Source organism: Hakea prostrata, chromosome 7, assembly GCF_041222555.1.
Source record: "Hakea prostrata isolate BN-2017 chromosome 7, UWA_Hpros_2, whole genome shotgun sequence".
Lineage (NCBI taxonomy): Eukaryota > Viridiplantae > Streptophyta > Magnoliopsida > Proteales > Proteaceae > Hakea > Hakea prostrata.
In genome coordinates this window covers 71558356-71578312 of record NC_142606.1, presented here as the reverse complement: position 1 = coordinate 71578312, position 19957 = coordinate 71558356, and the positions used below count along the sequence as shown (strand labels likewise).

General features: G+C 35.9%; 1 protein-coding gene across 1 annotated transcript in view; it reads left to right on the top strand.

The window, feature by feature from the left end:
- The first annotated feature begins 69 nt into the window (after positions 1-69).
- RECQL3 (DEAD/DEAH box RNA helicase family protein) overlaps positions 70-19957 on the top strand; it is a 42956-nt gene continuing 23068 nt past the window's right edge. Inside the window, exons 1-16 of the mRNA XM_089164016.1 lie at positions 70-490; positions 988-1095; positions 1238-1245; positions 1366-1449; positions 12298-12438; positions 12543-12577; positions 13063-13146; positions 13823-13911; positions 15186-15338; positions 15433-15529; positions 16870-16873; positions 16994-17143; positions 17224-17316; positions 17401-17466; positions 17583-17713; positions 18810-18904. Of these exons, the coding sequence (XP_089020142.1) occupies positions 340-490; positions 988-1095; positions 1238-1245; positions 1366-1449; positions 12298-12438; positions 12543-12577; positions 13063-13146; positions 13823-13911; positions 15186-15338; positions 15433-15529; positions 16870-16873; positions 16994-17143; positions 17224-17316; positions 17401-17466; positions 17583-17713; positions 18810-18904 (1489 nt within the window). The 5' untranslated portion in view covers positions 70-339. The remainder of the gene's footprint in view (positions 491-987; positions 1096-1237; positions 1246-1365; positions 1450-12297; positions 12439-12542; positions 12578-13062; positions 13147-13822; positions 13912-15185; positions 15339-15432; positions 15530-16869; positions 16874-16993; positions 17144-17223; positions 17317-17400; positions 17467-17582; positions 17714-18809; positions 18905-19957) is intronic.

Here is a 19957-nt window from a genome sequence, read left to right as displayed (position 1 = left end):
CGGTTAAATGGTTCTAAAAAGCGCCTTTGTACCGAAAACAAGAATCAGAATTGGATAAATGTGCCGCACTGAGGTCGAGCCCAGTAGATGAGGGTCTATATGTAATTTACTTAGCGACGCATGTTTCATTGTTTTGCACCGGGCGTCGAATGAAGCACCAAATACTTAAACAAAAATTTAAGTATTCGTTCATGGACGGACTAGAGAACTTCATCTTTGCATAGGTTCTTTCTTTTTCCCCCTTCCCCTCTGCTGTTCTTTTTCATCAACAATTTATTTGCTAGCTTTTGATTTGGTTTCGTTTCAGATTGGTGGGTATTTGGGGTTCAAGCATTCGCGATGAAGAAATCATTGTTGCCATTGAAAAATATGTTTGGTTCCGAGAAACAAGTATGTGAAAAGGAGAGTCTTGTCAAGCTTTTAAGGTGGCATTTTGGCTATCCTGAATTCAGAGGGAATCAGCTGGTGGCCATTGAAGCTATCATGTCAGGTTTTTGTTATCATCCATGAAATCCCAATTAATTTGAGTCTCTGGCTAGTGTTGAAGCTATATCCCTTCTACCTTAACCAGTAAGCTAATTGAAGCTTAGAAATAGAAAAAAGGGAAGGGGGGGGGGGGGGGATGAAGAAACAGACAGTGGATTAATACACTTACAGAGCATGAATGAAACATTATTCGCCTGTGTAATTACATATGAGAGCATGCCGTGGGTTACTCATCTTGACACTCTTTACCACATAAGCTCTATTATCTCCCAAACAATTTTCGTTGGGGGAACCTGGAATGCTTCCTTTCAATCTTTCACTCTCTCCCCTCCGGCCATCTCCCAAACCACCCCCACAACCAAAAAAAATAAAATAAAAATGCAGCATATAAGTTTATGAGTTACTGAGATCATTACTTTTTGGCCTTCAGGAAGGCAGTTTAGTGGAATTTATTTCTAAACAATCATTGGCTTCTAGTGAGATTAATGCTTTATTTTGTAGGAAGAGATTGCTTTTGTCTAATGCCTACTGGAGGTGGAAAATCAATGTGCTACCAGATCCCTGCATTGGCAAAACCTGGAATTGTGCTAGTTGTCTCTCCTTTAATAGGTGCATGCTATTGTATTTATTTTGTCTAAATCATTTTTTGAGGAGGTCAAGGCATATAACGCATGATGCTTCTCTCTCTCTCTCTCTTTTTCATGGGAACGTGGTTCTAACTTTTGTCAAATGGCTCTCTGAGTTCTTTCAGCATTGATGGTAAGGCATAAAGAACTTTTCCTAATTTTAAATTTCAGTTGCCTTCCTATCATTTTTCATCTGGAACAAATTGTTGAAGCATTGATATACTGAGTTTTGGCAAATCTCCATTCTGAAAAGGAAAACCAAGTAATGGCATTAAAGGGGAAAGGGATTGCTGCAGAATATTTGTCATCTACTCAGAATACAGTTTCCAGAGAAAAGGTAAACTTTTTAGTTTTTATCTACATAAAAAGGTGAACAATATTAAAGTGCTGGCTATCTCGTGCTTGAGATGGTTGCTGATGTAAAGTTTAGGAGATACAAAGACCATGCATGAAGAAATTCAAATATATATACTTGTTTATAGATTGACTATGTATTCTAATCAGTAGTAAAAGGTTTGTTAGTTATGTTCTAAATTCCCAATCAGGTGGCTGTAGTCTTTATAATATTAGGCTACCTTGGCACAATGGGCGGTGAAACACAGTTGTAGCATGAGCCCAAGGCATTGAAATAGCCTCTCAGGAAAAACCACGTGCCTCTCACCCCTGAGGGACTTTCTTGTGCGGAAGCTTTCAACGCAGGGTTGGTCCTTTTATCGGATACTTGTTACCAAAGTGAAACAGAATACATGGGGTCTCAAAAGGGAAAGAAGCAGAGAAAGACAACTAAAAACAAAGTATGGTGAAAATGGTTTGAGATCTCGTTCTCAAGACTCTTGACACAAATCTCAGCCAGCTAAAAAATGGAGGTCTCTTGTGATCTTGGCTGATATCTGTAAAAAAATCTTGCTCAACACTAGTGAACTCGAGGGCCCATCGCAGTGGTTGGGTTGTGGTGAAATTTGTTTTTTAGCCTATTTTAAGCTTTCTAAACACTAGTAATGACGCACGTGCATATGCACGTGTGATGTGCCTCTTTTTATAGACTATGTGATGTGTGTAATTTTAAATTTTAAAATTTTCATTTGAATTAAGCTTCAGTGTACAACCTATATGTTTCTTCGTAAACATAACTTTGCATATAGGTCTACATCATTATAAGGAACTGTCTAGAATAGCTTCAAATTAATGATTAGAATTCAAGTTGCTTTTTTAATATGATCAAAATACCCTTATGTTTGTCAATGCAGGGTTGGTTGAGTGATAAAGATCCATACTTCTCAGTGAAGAGGTCTTGGGTTCGACCCTTGCGGACGGCATTACATTTCCAGTATTAAAAAAATGCCCCTTAACTTAAACTATATTTTTATAGTTGAGCCTCCAAACAAGGAAGATTAGAGACATCATGTATTATGACTTTCTAACCTTGAAAACCATGGAAAACAGAAAAACGACCATACATTCACTAACATTTTTTGAATCTCAAATTAGTCTACTACATGTATTTTCTACTTTTGCGTGTTGGTGTTTTTCTCCCTTTTCTTATTTTCTTTGCGATGGAGATTGGAGTGGGATGTGGGTGGCAGGGGTAGGGGAGGGGAAGGGGAGGAGGCACAATTGAACAAGAAAGGCAGGAAATATTTACAATGAGCAGATGTAGTATCATAAACAACGTCATCTTTTAGTAACTCTTTAGGGCTGAGGAAGCTGGTGTCAATCTCTTTAATATGCTGCTGCATTCCAAGGTAAGCCTGAATTGGATCAATGAAACCTTCCATGATTACTAAGGGTAGAGATGATAAATGGCAGGTTTTGAGGTACTGTAGGTGTAGAGGCATATTCATTAGCATTAGAATTGGAAATTTCAGGACCACCTGTGGAATAAGGAGCCACTGGATTTGCTTCATTTTTTCTGCCTGGTTTTCATTTCAAAGTATTTAGGGTAGATGAGAAAAATGAAAACAGAGCATTTGAGATTTAAGGGTAGATGTTAACTTTGCTTCTGTGTTCTCTGATATACTCGTTGGCCCTTTTGAAAATGAGCTTTCGATTTTCTTTAGTTCTCTGTTTCTTTTGTCCCAATTGTTCTGTCCTTCTTATTGCCCACTCTTCATTATTTTTCCTCTTCTTCAATATAGTCTCCTGTACATATAGGAGGGACTTCTGTTCTTCATCAGCCATGATCAGGGGCGGACTCAGGATTCAACATTTGGGGGGGGGGCGAAGAATAAAAGTCCAGATAACCTTTTCATTGGGGAAACACTAATGCTTTCTATTACATATATTGTGTGGGCCCTTATAAAACCCATTGGGGGTCCCACCTTTGAATTATTTAATTATATTAAAGAATAAGCCCACATATATTTTGTAGGGTCCGCATATTTGAAAAAATAGGTAAATTATTGATAATAATATTTTTTTGGGACAAAATATAGATAAATTAAAGCAAAAAAAGAAAGAAAAAGAATGCAACCCTAGAAAGTTATACGCAAACCAAAATTTTCCTTGCCAGCAGATGCAAACCAATTTTATTTTTAAAAAATTAAGAGATGCAAACCAATGGTAGTTTTACCTTACTAACTATAGACATTTTATTCACAATATAAAATCAAATAACAAAAATTGCAGAAGAAATAAAGAAACAGACAATATAAAATCAAATAAAAATATAAGAAAAAGATAAACGATAAATAATTGAGAAAGAGAAAGAGTACCTAATTGTGGAGAAGATTTTTTTTCTAATTTTTCCTTAACCCACACTTACAGAAAGGGAAGAGAATAAATAGGAAGAAAATAGGAGAGAGGAGAGAGACGAGAGAATAAATAGGGATTGAGGAGTTAGTTTCTAATTAGGAATGACATTTTAAAATACCTAATAAGATTTTTTTTTTCAAAAATTTCCTTTAACTCACATTTATAGAAAGAGAAGAGAATAAATAGGAAGAAAACATGAGAGAGAAGAGAGGGGAGAATAAATAGGGATTGAGGAGTTAGTTTTTAATTAGAAATGATATTTATACCCATTATATTACCTTCAAAACTTGTTCTCAAAATTTGGGGGGGGGGGCAAATAGTGACATTTCACATGTGGGAAGAGAAAAAATTGAAGAAAAGTAAAGAAATTAGTATAAAAACGAGAAAAATTAACACATTAATAAAAAAATTTTAAAAAAATTTAAAAGAAATTAAGGCATCATGGCAGGGGCCCCATTGCAAGTCCCGCCTCTGGCCATGATGCGCTAAGCTCTTGCCAAGGTCTCGTGAGAAAGTTTAACAAAGAAAAGCCAACAATTACCTGAACACAAACAAGATAGAAGTTAAACGACTACGCTAGGTCTTCAAAATCTTGAAAGCAAAACTAAAAAGGAAACATGCTACTATATCCCTTTACACCATCACCCAAAGGAGAAGTACAACAAAGAAAACCATAAAAAAAAATCACTAGTCTATGTACGCATCTCAGAATTATCAAAAGATGATCATCAATTTAAAGATAGGTTTATTTGGAGAGTTTTTGTTTAACTACTTCTTGGATATAATAGAGATTTGATTATAATTGAGTGAGCTTTTCACCTTCTAAGTAACCAGAGCAACCTTCCAGAGTTAGGCCCCGCTGAAGCTCGTCAGTTTATTCACTGAGATAGGGTTTGTTATAGATAACGAAGATGCAAAAAACTAAGACATGGGATAACATAGTGTAGTTGGCCCTAAAATCTTTTTGAGCCAAATCTTGAATGAACTGTATTGATAGCAGTCGCATGATTATATGTAATCTAGTCACCACAAAATCCAAAAAGAATGAAGCCTCTCATTCATCTAAATGACTTCTCTAAAAGCTACTAATCAATCTCATTGAATAAATTCAATATATTGACTCTAGTTTTAGTTCATACACTGTGATCTTACCAAACAGTAATGAAAAGCAAAGAAGTATGAAGATTTTCAAGATCTGTTTAGCAGGCAGAGGTGATTGAACCTCAAAGCCAAGTAAATGTAAAGACCAAGGTTGCAAATTAGAAACCTACCCACAGACGATGCTGAGGGAAACTCCTCCTTCTCCCCTCTCTTCTCTTCTACAAGGATAATCAGGTTAAGCAGCAGAAGATGCGAGTAAGGCTCTCTTTGGTATGGCTTTCATTTTTTATTCTTACTTCTTTCAAAAAGCAGTAGTAAACATAATTTTGGGTCAAAAAAAATGCAAAAATCATTTGTAACCAATATTAGAATAGATTTTGCACTAAAAGTATGTTTGGCATATCTTTCTGCAAAATGAATTTTTATAGGTTTAAAAACTTTTACCAAAAAGAAAAAGTATAAATAAACAAAAAAGGATCACTCAAATCTTATAAACATCAAGCTCCATCAAGTACGAGGTCAATCAAATCTTACGAACAGAAAAGGATAAAAAAACTAGTAAAAATAGCCTCACGCATAACCTTCAAAGCAGAGATAGAAAGCAGATGGAAGCTATATGTGAAATGCACTGGAAGAAAACAAAAGCCTAGGTAGAATATCTGAATCTGTCGGACCAGCAACCTCTCAGGGCATTAGGCATATTTGACTACAAACGGTAGTAGTCAACAGCAACTTGCAAGCAGAATTGCTTTGTAGAACTAAGATTGAATTGCTCTCGTGAAACTAACAGTCTAATTTAACTATTAACAGGTAAAGTAAGGACATACAGAGAAGTTGAGAACTCACCTTGGCAGCTGTTGGAAGTGTAATTACAATTAACAGGAGCTGAATAGCAGCAAAAGAAGTTCAAAATATGGTGACAATCCTAAAGGGGAAACTCTATCCATTGGACCATAGCTATGATAAGTGACAGTTACTTCTCACCATCAACATTGAAACAAACACCAAAATCTTATTAGCATCACTGTTCAAGATCAAGAAATGAAAAAACAAACAATTCTGTGTCTATTCTCCACCTCTCTAATTTATAGACAGAAACAATCAGCCCAAAGAGTAAATGGCACCATTTATCGTACACTTCTCCAGTGGTCGATAATTTGAAACTTTAACCGCACATCACAAATTGAAACGAACAATTAAGTTCCACAAATAACTTTAAGAAGTTGTAACAGCGTCTAATTGGTTATGGACTAATAGGAGACTTGACTAAGGAGCAGAGCTCAAAGCCTTATACAAGCAGAGGCTTTTGCTTGTTTCTTTGTTTCTATTGTACCCAAAAACAAGATTGAATGTTCTCAGGAATAAGGATTCAATTGATTAAAACAAACATAGATATATAGAAGAACTCTCTGTAAGAAGAAAAAACATATGACCAATTTCAGGGAAAGACGAACAAGAAGAATTACGTGAACATAGATGAATCCTAATGAAAAATTTGAATTATTTCACTGACCTTAATGGCTCAGCTTCTCACGATCCCACCACCACGAAATGCCAAGATGAATAAGACGGAGAAGAGATAAACTGCTGCAACAAGATGACTCAGATGGACTGGGTCACTGGAGATACAGATGCCTTCCGAATGGACGGCAGTTGGGTTCAAGCTTTGTTTGAGATGACTCAGATGGACTGAATCTTTTTTTTCTTTTTCTTTTTTTTTTGGGCAAATATAAAAAGTTGAATCTTATGAAACAATAGACTCAATGAACTCCATAAAAGAACCTAAGGATTGTTCCTGTATCAGGGTTGGAACAGATACTTGTATGGATTACAATTGCTCTAGCTCAGAGATGCTTAGCTCCCCTCGATCATACCCTATGCAGAATCAACGAACTCCATAAACAAACTTGAAAATTGTTCTTGTATCAGGGCTGGAACAGATACTTGTATGGATTCCAATTGCTCTAGCTCAGAGATGCTTACGTCCCCTCCATCATACTCTATGCCTCCTTCTACACCATTATATGGGAAATGGTTTTTCATTCAAGAGAAAGGCCAAGGATTGAGATAGAACAGAGATAGATAGCCTTAGGAGAGGAATGTTTGATGTTGAGGTTGCAGATGTGTGATCTTAAAGAGGGAGAGAAGATGACGGCAGTTGCAGTTTCATGTTTCCTTAATTTTCACTTTATTTCATCCATGGTTCCTCATTTAACCTTCTTCCCTTTTGTCTGTTCATCTTCTTTATTTCCCATTTCTTGATTTCCACCTTCTTCTCTTCATTCTAATTAGGGATTTGCGTTTATGGTAATTTCTACATAAGGGATCACATTTATGGTAGTTTGTATATATTCCCCAAGCGCACGTTCATTCCTCCCATTATTATCTTGTAGAGATAAATTGGGAAGTGAACAGTTACATTGAGAATAGGAGAGAAATTAGTCATTATGATTGCACTAATTAATAAAATTACAAATTTGGATATCATTTTATTAGTGATTTAATTGTATAATCAATTGAATAAATAAGGGTATTTAGGGAAATCGAAACTTATTAATAAAATTACAAATTTGGATATCATTTAATAGTGATTTAACTGTATAATCAATTGAATAAATAAGGGTATTTAGGGAAACCGAAATGTAGCCGTGTCCCTTGAGTTCATGCTTTTATAATAGTAGTATGATAGTGGTGGCCTTAGATTTGTGAGAAAACAAGTTTATGTATGATTTCCAACTTGATCCTGACTTTGAAACCAAAATGTTGAAGGAATGAACATGCATGAAATGTGAAATACACAACCATTATTTGCTATAAATGAAAACATAAAGGTCTAAGGTGAATTTTTTTTTTGGGTGCAGGTTTAAGGTGAAATGATACATCAAACATGTTCAGTTGTTCATAATTCAACATTATAACATTACATCATCTGTTTACTTAAATAAAGTCATATAAGTTACACCATGAGAGTACAAGAGTGAAATGAAATCAATGACTAAGTCATTATGGAGTCTAACATATTTTTTGGGTAAATATTCAATCATTTTTAAAACATAAGTATTATTTCATTATTTTTAAATTTTAATTTCTTACAAAACATAATTTTTTAATTTAAAAATAAATTAATAACAAAAAAATATTTTTTGGTCCATGAAATTGTAGATCGGGCAAAGATATTCAACATACATATAATCCATAGTCCACACTCAAAATCCTAATGTAGAACATATTGTTTGAAAAAATAATAATTTAAAATTAGGGAAGAAAACTAACCTTCCTTGAAGAATGGCTTCAAAATAACTTGATTCTTGTTGATTACTTCTTGTAGACATAGTTCAAATTTGACTAAAATGTGCAAAATTTCGGTTTTGGAAGAAACTGAAACGAAATGTAGGGGGACCAATATGACATCCCCAATTTCAACTGAAATGGTCGAAATTTCATTGAAACTGCAGACTTTTTCTTGCAAGTTTCGGAGGGTTTTAGTGGATATTTTGAAGTGAGACTTTGCATATAAGCTAACTAAAGCATAAATAACACATTGACACATGTTTTGTGCAAAAAAAAAAAAAAGAACAAAAGCCAATGTAGATATGTCATTCAAAGTTATAATATACATACAAAGATGTTTCTGATAAATACAATATAAACTATAAACATAAATTTTATTGTATAACTTAAAGAAATGCCTTAAAAACACCTAAAATCACCTAAGAAGTGTCAAAATCCAAGAGGAAATTTTGTTTAGAATGGTGGGTTTCCGCCTTCCTTTCAGTCAAAACTCTACGGAATGCATTTGAATTTTTGAACTTTGAAGTTATATAATGAAAGTTATGTTTACAATTTATATTGTATTTGTCAAAAACCTCTCTCTGTATGCTGTGACTTTGAATGACATATCATGTCTACATTGATTTTTTTTAGCAAAATGCATGTGTCAATGTGTTTTTTATGCTTTAATTAGACTTGTGAACGGATCGGATTTGGTTTGGATACACTAGTTTCCGAATCCGAATAGCAAAACCGCTATCTAAATTTGAATCCGAATCCGCCAGAAATTTAGAGAAGGCATCCGAATTTGAATCCGGAACTTTATCGGATATCCGATAATAATCCGATCCGATAAACTATCCGATTATTGATTGGTGATTGTCCTTTTTTTATTTTTTTATTTCTGATTTCTGATTTCGATTTCCAATTTCCGAATATCCGATTACCGATTACCGATTACCGGTTTCCGAATCCGATTATTAGCCCATTTTGTAGAGAAAAGTATTTAATATTTTACTCTAATCGGATAATTTCCAATTATTTGATTACTGATTACCGGTTTCCGAATCCGATTATCGTCCCTTTTCAAAGAAAAAAATGTTGAATACTTTATCCGAATAAATTTTTATCTGAATATTATCCGATTTGATAAGCAATTATCCGAATCCGAATTTGGTTGCTTAGCGGACGGATACAGAAAAATTTCCGATACGGACACCCTTAGATAAATACGAATGCGAATTCGGAGGCGGATTTCGGTTATCCATTTACAAGTCTAGCTTTAATTAGCTTATACGCATGGTCCTGCTTCAAAATACCCCCTAAAACCCTTAAAAACTTGCTGACAACATGTAGAAAAAAGTCCTTTATTTTCAATGAAATTTCAACCACAATTTCAGTTTTTCGAACATTTTTCTATGGTTGTAGATGAGCTAAGTAGAGTATTAATGCAGTGTAAGGGAAGATTCAGCTGTTTTCTGACAAAAAAATCCAATAAAAAATGGAAGATCTGCAAGCAGGGTCTAGAGGAGGTCGAGAGGAGCTAAGACAAGACTAGATATGCTGTCTCAACTCAACAAGAGGGGGGATAAAAGGGGCTAACTTGAGCCGAGATCTTGGTCAAGTCGAGATCTTAATTCAGGATCTTCGCCGAGATTTGGAATTCTCTAGGTTTCACAAGATATCTCGACTTGGTATTTGAAAATATTGAGAGTCGAGATCTCAGGAGACCTTCAACGATGGAGTGGAAGATCTCGATTTCAATGTTTCAAACTGCTGCAAATTGCATGTCCTTGTACCTCTTTATGTCATGAATATTCAGTACTTCGTTTTGCAACTTTACAAACTCTACTTAGGCTAAAACTTGATGCTCGGCATACAAATTTGTTTGCTGGCAAAGCTGTCAGCTGGTACATATAGGATGGGTTTTGTAGAGAAGGACGATGATACAGCCTTTCTCAAATAAGGGCTCAGTCTTCCAAGATCTCTAAGCCTGGACTAGTTTCCAGGCCCAAATAATGAATTTGGGTGTTGTCTATGGAATGTCTTTCTGATGGGTTTCCTAGTTGGGTTTGAACACGTGGCCTTTGACATCCCTGGATGGTGGAATGTGGAGATATTAGAATCTTGATTTTGGAGAGAGAAGGGTGATGAAAATAAGAATGGGCAGATCTGGAGAATGGCTGGCTTCTTTGGGCTGAAAATGAAATTAGGATTGAAGGTAAGAGGTGAGGTGCAGATTAAGGGCTGAAATATGAGATGAAAGTGATGGCTAGTTCTGTAGTTATGGCAGTTTTTGATTTTGGATGGAAGAGAAGGGCTCGAACAGGGAAACGGATGGGGAGATAAGCAACTGATGAAGGCTACTTACCTGAAATTTTATTCTTGAACATTAAACACTTGGTCGATTTGAAATTATACCAACCCTAACAACCACATTTGGACAAATCCAAATAGGAAATTGCTAGACCTAGAGAAAGACAAATCCTATAACAAAATCTTACACTTTGAAGGGTACATCGAACTTGGATTGATAAAATCTAAGTTTGATACTTTGCTTGAATGGCAAACAAACAACTATAAAGAGATTTTTTTTTTTTGGTAACAAAAAAGAGAAAAGCCAGAACCATTCATATTAAATCCTAAACATAATCTCTAAATAGCTAAAAGCCAAAAGCCAAAAGCCAAAAGCATTAGAGAAAGAGAAAAGGCCTTAGAAAAACTAAAGAGAAGTGTCTTTGTAAAGTGAGAGATTGGAAGGGTATTTATAAAAAGATGGTAGGGAGAGAGAAAATATAGAAAGAAAAAAATAGAATAAGAGAGTTAATGAGAGAAGAAGAAAGTAAAATAAATAAATAAAAAATGAAAAAGAGTACATGGAAGAGAAAAGAGGGGAGAGAAAGTGGAAAGAAAGAGAAGAATAAGGAAGGACAGTGAAGGAGAAATAAATAATAATAATAAAAGAAGATATGTAATTGAAATCTTGTGAGAGAAAGAGAGGGAAAGGTTGAGAGAGATCACAAAGAGAAAAAGGATGGAAAGAGAAAGAGTACGGTAAAAATGAAAAATAGATAATTGGAAATTGGATTTGTGAGAAAAAGACAGGGAAGAAGTGAAGGTGGTGGTGAGAAATTAAAAAAAAGATAAAAAGAAAAAGAAAAAAAAGGAAGAATAGAAAAAAATGGAAGGTGGAAAGAGAGAAGGAAGATAGAAATACCTAAGATAGTGTGATCAAATCAAATAGAATACAATAAAATAGATGGTTAACCAAATTGTGGGATAATGTGGAAGAAGTGGAAGGTCAACTCATATGAGGAGGGAGTATGAAACATAGCTTGTGGGTCCCATTTGTACACTTGGCACTTCCTCTCTTTTTCAAAAATAAAAATCACAGATGAATCTAAGCCCTTGATCATAAATAGCTCTCTTGATGTTGAGAATATGCTTAAAAAATTTATCTGGTCTAGGCTTGCGTTTTGGTCCACTTCCAGTCTATTACTGTTTTTCAGCCCAAAATAAATACTTACATTTCAGGTGCCAAAACAAATTCTACTTCAATGTACCACATCCACCTTGGTTAGAATTGAGCTCTCACCACAATTACAAGAAGAAACTGGACCTCTTTGCATGTAAATTTGTAGATATCGCATCCGATGGTCCAGAATATCCTTTGAGTTCCATAAAAGCCCAAAATCTGTAATTAACAACAAAAAACCCAAGGTAACTCTATTCGAAAAGTTTGTAACATGCGTGCTTTATGCCCAAAGATTTCACACATAAAAGTGCTCTTCACTTAGTGTTGTCTAAGAATCCATATAGTGATGGAAATCCTACTCATCTACTGTTTGATACTTTATATTTGCAAAGGTCTGTAGGCATTGCCCTATGAACTTCACATCTTCGTTTAATTGTATATTTGTGCAGATAAAGTGGTCTTGTCTTATATAAAGGACTAAACTTGCTTCTTCTCATTTCTCAATTGTGCTTTGGAAACTGTAAGCTTAGGTATTCTGGCAAGTTCTTTCTTCAAGCATGACCATCAAAATTTCTGTTTTTGTTGTAGATCAATAAGGATCTTGACTCTGGAAAGCCTTCTTTAAGGTTGCTCTATGTGACTCCAGAATTGATTGCAACAACTGGTTTTATGTCAAAGCTAAAGAAACTTCATGCTAGAGGCTTGTTGAATTTACTAGCCATAGATGAGGTGTGCATTTGTACCCTATATTAGCAAAAATGATGCTTTATAGTTTTCACTGTTAGATCCTGTTAAGGTGCAATACCACATTTCCTCTTTTGTTTGCTTTTCAGGCTCATTGCATTTCATCATGGGGCCATGACTTCAGGTTCGTGACATGACAGTCTTGAAAATTACTTGGCTATTCTCTTTTATTTTTGGTGGGCTGTTGCTGAGATTCAAGACAAGTTGGTGATTGGTTGTTGTATAATGCATATACTTTGATTTCCATCAGGACTGCTAAATGATCTATTGTACACTATCCACATGGCCATTATACCAATACCTTGGTTAATATGCCTACATCTATCTTCATATGTCTTTAATTGATAGACGTGTGTACTGATTCTTATGCTGTATTCCTGACATTAATATTTATCTGAACTTTACTGTCATTATATAATTATTTTGCTACGTTTGACTTCATTTGGTTGGTACTAACTGACACTGAGTTGTGTGTGATGGGTTGGTGATTAGCTGGTATCTGTGTTCAACAACTGATATTCTTATTCATGCTTAATCACATCAGTTTTGTAATACTGTGAAATGGTTTATTTGTTCTATTTCCCATTTCGTATTCTTGCTCGTGCACAGGCCTAGCTACCGAAAGCTTTCATCTCTAAGGAATCACCTTCCAGATGTGCCAATATTGGCCCTGACAGCAACAGCTGCTCTTAAGTGAGTCTCAGGCTTTACTCTATTTGTAATTTATTATTATATATACCAAGCAGGGATTAGTTTGTTTTATTAGTATTAGAAATTAGTTTCCTTAATGGACCCTCTTTGAGATCAATCTCCATATTGTATGACTTGTACGGTTGTACATATTCCCTATTAATGTGAATGGTAAGCAGTTGGGTGGTGACACATTGGCAACCCATAAAAAGAATGGATTGAGGAGGATAATATAAATGCTTTCATGTTTGCCCCATCTTACTTAGCCAGGAAACATGATTGGACATGCTGATAAATGCCAAAGAATGTTTCTTCAATTGGCAAGATGTGATAAAGCCAGTTAAGAACTAAAAGCATGGTGGATAAAGTATGTTTTTTTATTGTTAGACCCATTATGCTACTAATTGTTCCCACTTCATTGCCTAGACTTGATTAACTCAAAAAGTAAGTTTCATGTCACTGCAAGGCTGTCATTTAAGAAATGATACTTTATAGGATGACATCTAATATATTTTGTATCTATATACCGAGATTTGTGATATGATGTGTATTTTTGCCCCACCTTATTTTCTTTATGATTGATTAGTTTCTGATTTTAACTTAAAGTAGTTTCAGTTTCCCTGGTCAATTTAAAATGGTGAAGCATTTCAGCAAATACCTTACCATCTTTGTGATGCAGAGTTCAGAAGGATGTGATGGAGACATTGTGCTTGCGAGACCCTTTAGTCCTGAGATCATCATTCAATCGTCCTAATATATTTTATGAAGGTGAGTTGTTTTCAGTGCCTTGAATTTTCATATATTTTTTTTTATTTTCGAATTTTATTCTGTGATACAGCTTGCAGGTTTGCTGAATCCTTGGCTCAAAAGTTGCTTTATCATTTATCTCCCACTACTCTACTTCCAAGTTTCTACTATCTACTTATTTCTTTTATTAAAATTTTCTTGTAGTTGAGTAGTGATTATCTGGGTTGAGATATTCTTGGGTCAACTTCTTATGAATGATTGTATTCTAGTCTACCCTAAATTAGTCTCTAAATATAACTGGGATGAGAGCCTCCTACAAACTTTCTCTCGTATTTCATCTCTGTTTCCTTCCCTTGTCATCCTCTCTTCTCTAAGTTGTTGGTTTCTTCTTCCTTTTAACTTGGGTTGAGTTCACTGTGAGATCTTCCTTTTAACTGGAGGACAGAGCTGAAGCTGATGTCACCCTGCTGTACGGCTGACATTAGCAGCTGTATGAACATGATTCTTCAAATCTAAAGGTAGAATATCATTTGATATCCTCAGTTGGGTTTCAGAAACCCGAGTTCAACTTTTTATTGTTTGATTTAGTAGTGAATTTCTACTTTTGCGATAGTGGTTTCACTCCATTTGGTCTAGGTTGGAGTCAATGGTGGGTTCATACAATTTGTACTGCTCATTACTTTGAGCTTAGGGTGGTCTCAGTGGATGCTGAGTTGATGTGATGAGAGTTTTGAAAGTTATTTATATTTGTTCAAAGAGCTACTGTGATTTTGGTTCAAGTCTTGGATTTGAGTGTACTAATTACTTTTCAGCTTCTGTAGCTTATAATGTGCAGCAATATGGTAAATGATGTGTCTGCATGTTAGGTACTTGGATTTTTATAATTGCTGGAGCTTGTTCAAGTGTATTTTAGACTTTTAGTAGTTACTGTTGATTGATTTTGGTCAATGTATCTGTGGTAGATTTGTGATACTTATTGATTGGTAAATAGAAGATTGTAGGTCATTATTAATTTTTTGAAGTTCCTTTTTGTCAATTGATTTTGATTTGGTAACTTGATTCGCAGGCTTGCAGCACCATAGGGCTGCTGGTTGTGTTAATTTGCAAAGAATTTACTTGTTTATGGTGACTGAGACCTTTGTCATAGACTTCTTAGTTGTAATGTGTTTAACGAATGCATTGCTTATTTGGTTGTAATAATTATTTATTGGCTTATTTGGGGCTATAATTTCTGAGTTAATGGTACATGTCTTTTGGGGCATTTAGATATCTGACTTGATGGCAGTGAGGTGCAGTTCGATATAAAGATTTGCTCGATGATGTTTATGAGGATCTGTCCAATCTACTCAAATCGAGTGGAGATGTTTGCTCAATTGTGTACTGTCTTGAACGTGCAACTTGTGATTATTTATCTGCTCATCTTTCAAAGAATGGCTTTTCTTGTGCTGGTAAGCCAAGAAACATTTATTTTCTTATGTATACTATTGCATTACCATTCATAGCTTCAGTAAGCGTGTTCTTATCCTGGTCTTTTTCCCGCAGCTTATCATGCAGGTCTGAACAGTAAACAGCGAAGTTCTGTTTTGGATGACTGGGTTTCTTCGAAAATCCAAGTTGTCGTAGCAACAGTTGCTTTTGGGTATTCTCCTAGAAAACTTGCAAGAGACATTTCTTTTAGTGAGATAACTAATGGTTATTTATTCATGCAAAGGAAATGTTACTGGATAGAAGTATGTAGAGATGCGATGATAATAAGGGAGACCAAACTCTGGACCCCTTCAAAAACACCATTACTGTTTGTAAGGGAATTCCTAAACAGTGTAGGTCTCACAAGCCCTTGCTTTGCCCATTTTCCTACTGGTTCAATGGCATTTTTTGGCTTCCATTTGGAAGGAGTTGTTGGGTCATACTGCCAACTCGCTACTCCCTAATGACCCTAATCTGCAGGGCATTTTGCCATACATTTTCATAGAACTGATGCATAACTGAAGCACTTTCAGCAGCAGTATGATTCCCTCTGTTTGTAATCAGCAGTTTGTGCTTTGTTCACATACCTTCAGCTCAGCATGTATAGAATCTCCCTCACCAACCGGCCCAGAGAAAGACCCTACTACTCTTCCATCCTACAATCTGATTACACCCTTTGTTACTTGAATCCCTGGGTTTGTACCGTTAAGATATGCATGGGTTACCACTTGAATGGTACTGGTAACCACACCATGTGAGGTCCACCCCAGATTTGCTTGGATCTGGTTTTATTTATTTTTTGTTTCTTTGTCGTTTCTATTATTAGATTAGAAGATTTCTTTCTATTTTGTGCTGGATATGTATGAACATGGGGGTGAGGGTTGCAGTTCTAATGCAGCCTGGTTCTCTCCACTTATTCTCTTTCTTCTCCTTGTGTTTCTCGTGAGACTTTGAACCATGCTTGGAAGGGCCTCGGCAGGCACCTCGTCGTCTCACCAACTCAACTGGTCTAAACCGCCTTGCATTGCCTCATTGCCTTGAGACCTAGTCTACTGCATATGTCTTTGGTGGACCTGTATTTATCTATGTCGAAGATGCAATTCATAAGCAAAACTTGGTCAGCTTAACATTATTTCAATGCTCTGGAGTCAATGACTAAAATCCTGTTCTTCTATTCTGCTCCATCTACTTTTTTTTTAATTAAACTGTTATTGCAATAGTCAATACTATTTCACTACCTCAATCATGACATTGTTGGTTTTCCCTTGATTTTTGATCCCTCTGATTGCACCATGTTCCTACTTGTCAATGTCTGTGGAATGGTTTTTGTTGCATTAGTTATCCATGGTTCTTAAATCCTTGAAAGAATATATTGTTAAGTTCTATCCTAGCACTTAAAATTCATCATTGGCTTCTGATCTAATCATCTTAATCACTTTGCTTGCTGGTACTTTTACTGGAGCTCATCTGATGCATGCATAGCTAATTGAGAGATAACTGACGTTGCTTCAGGATGGTATGCTACTGAATACTTAGGTTTGAAAAAATTGTACTATTTATTCTTTCAAGATTCTTGTCAGATGATTTTTTTAAACTTGAAATATAGCTAAAATGAAAAAAATAAAATAAAATGCAGGGGATAGATAAAAAGGATGTCCGGATTGTTTTTCATTTTAATATTCCAAAGTCAATGGAAGCCTTCTATCAAGAATCTGGAAGGGCTGGGCGTGATCAGCTGCCCTCAAAAAGTTTTCTGTACTATGGAATGGATGATAGCAAACGAATGGTATTAGTTTCTGGTTTCTCTACTCTTGAATTTGTTAAGTTGTTACTATAAATCTTAAGCACTGAGAAGATTTGTGGCAGGAGTTTATTCTGAGCAATGCTGAAACCAGAAAGTCACAATCATCAGCTTCTGAGGATGGCTTGAGAAAGAAATCTATATCAGATTTTAAGCTGGTGCATTTCTCAGTACTGTTAATAAATTTTGTAGGAAGTTCACCATTGTAATACTATCAGATCCTGAGTATATGCTGCTTGCAGATGGTTGAGTATTGTGAAGGGTCTGGTTGCCGTAGGAGAAAAATTCTTGAGAGTTTTGGAGAAAAGGTACAGAGAGGCTAACCTTTGAATGTCTGACATCATTCTGCCTCTGCACGTTCAATTCCATCTACTGTACTGTTACTTTCTGCTGGGCGCACCTATTCATTTATTATTTTAAGCAGGTGCCTGCATCATTGTGTGGAAAATCATGTGATGCCTGTAAAAATCCGGATCTAGTTTCAAAATACGTGAACGAACTTTCATGTACAAGTGCCTTACGAAGGAATGCATTCACGAACGTCATTATCAGCAGGTACTTTATACCTTTATTTGGGTAGTCATTGTAGTTCAACCATTTGTTAGTTTGTGACTTTGCTTTTGTTGGATTCTTGGCTTGTTTGCTTATGTTGGTGTCCTACACCTGCATCAGATATATGAGTTTTGAGCACATGCATGCGAGTATGCTTCACACAGCTATCATAAATTTTAAACCGTTGGACAAGTGGTTAGAGTCTTGGTTGGACCTTTGTTCTGCAAGCATCACCTGTTTGCTCTTGGACTACAGTACAGTTTAGGAACTACGAGAAATTAGGAAAGGAAGTGCTTTTTTATGTATTTTCCTAAGAATTTATTTTTCTTAAAGTCAGCAATGAATACTATTGATATCAGGAGAATGTTAAAGAATCCCATTGATCATAACATGGTGACGTCTGAGACATTGAACAACTCACTCTGTACTCTGAAAATGGAATAGAGTAATCCTCACACTGCCTATTCCTAGGGGCCTGATGACTACCCTTTGTTTCCCTTATGGTTGTTTTGGCTATCCTCTTAAGTCCAAATACAAGTTATTCTCTTGTTCAGTTGTTCCAATCCATTGGAGTCTCCCTCAAAATCCTAATTCCCTTGCTTAACCACATTATCTTAAATACGCCAATGGCCTCTCCATTTAATCTCTACCACCTTAGTTTTGGGGCCAAATGCCCCCTCATCCTCAATGTTATATAATTTAGCTTTCATTACACCTGCTTAGCTTCATCATTTGGAATTCTTGTTCCACATGTCCTACCTGTGTGGGGCAGATGCCCTCTATTTCGTTTGTACTCATTATGGGTGATATTGAGTTCCTGGATGCATAATGGGAGGTAACTCTTCACCATATAGCATCATAAAATTACCTGAGGAGTTTCGAGTTGAACTCGTCAGTGGTGGGAATTCCTGATGGTTAGTAGCATACTCATGTCCCAAAACTTGTTGGGGTTGTTTTGCAAGGTTTTTTTTTTTGCAGCGTGTGTTCTTGATAACATGCATGGTTACATTATTTAGAAATGAAGTGTGGAGTATCTTTTGAATAATGCCAAATCTTACTTTGCTTTATATTATTCACTATCCAATTTGATATTTTTCAGCTCCTCAAATATGGCCGATGGCGACGATTACACTGAGTTCTGGAATCGTGATGATGAAGCTAGTGGCTCAGAGGAGGATATCTCCGATTGTGATGGTATTTCTTGGGTTTGTCTGAAAATTTCATGTAGTGTTGAAGCTTTATGAGTGCTTCTATGAACAACAATATTTCCATCCTTACCAGGTTTTAAAAGTGGACTGGAATGAGCTACAGCAAAATTTTCCTACTTTAACACGGGATCTACCTGGGCTGATTCTAATTAAACCCTATTCTACCCATACTGTCCAACTGATTCCTGGCCAATTCCTGGACGATTGGTGCCAGGATCAATAGGGACTGATCCTGTACCTGTTTCTGAGTTTTTAATCTTGTTCCTCCCCTCCCCTTCAAACCCCACCTCCCCCAAAAAAGAATTCCCTTGTGCTAACAAAAATCGCACTGGAAGTTTGGAAGTAGCCCATAATAATGTACCTTTGTACACTATATAGCCAAATGCCAAGTTTTTTAATAGGGATATATGTTCTATTTTTGGGTATGCGGTTTAATGCTTTTATGCATCTACTGTCTGCATTATAGTATTGAGCTTTTAATACATTTTTAGGAAATCTGGGTGAAAAAGTTTTGAAGGGAAAAGGAAAAAGAACTTTGTCCCGTTGTGTGGATCCTGCACAGAGACATAGGAACAAAATTTACTAGCCCACTCCCCCCAAGAAATAAAGAATCCCATCCAGGTAGATTCCATGCATTCACTCACATTGCCGGACACTAGTCTCCATGATCAGGCAGTGATTTATTGCCCTTAATAGAAAATAGAGGACTATGTTGCTGTTCATGATTATTTTACTCAGTATTCGATATAGTATCTACTTTATCCTTGAAACCTGCAACTTGGTTCTCTTAATCGTGGTCATTTTTGCCAACCTGTTGAAGTCGAGGACCATGTTTAACTGGCATTAATGACTGTGGGATTAATTTTTAAATGAAAGGGAAAGATTAGCTGTCGTGTTAATTAGTTTGACAAAATTAGCTGTAACAAATCAAAATCCAAGAAGAGAAGATGAAGACAATGACCAAGTGGTGTAGATTCAGTACCAAAGGCACCTTCTTTTATTAGGAAAGAACATATGGTTGGCATATGCATGGATTGGG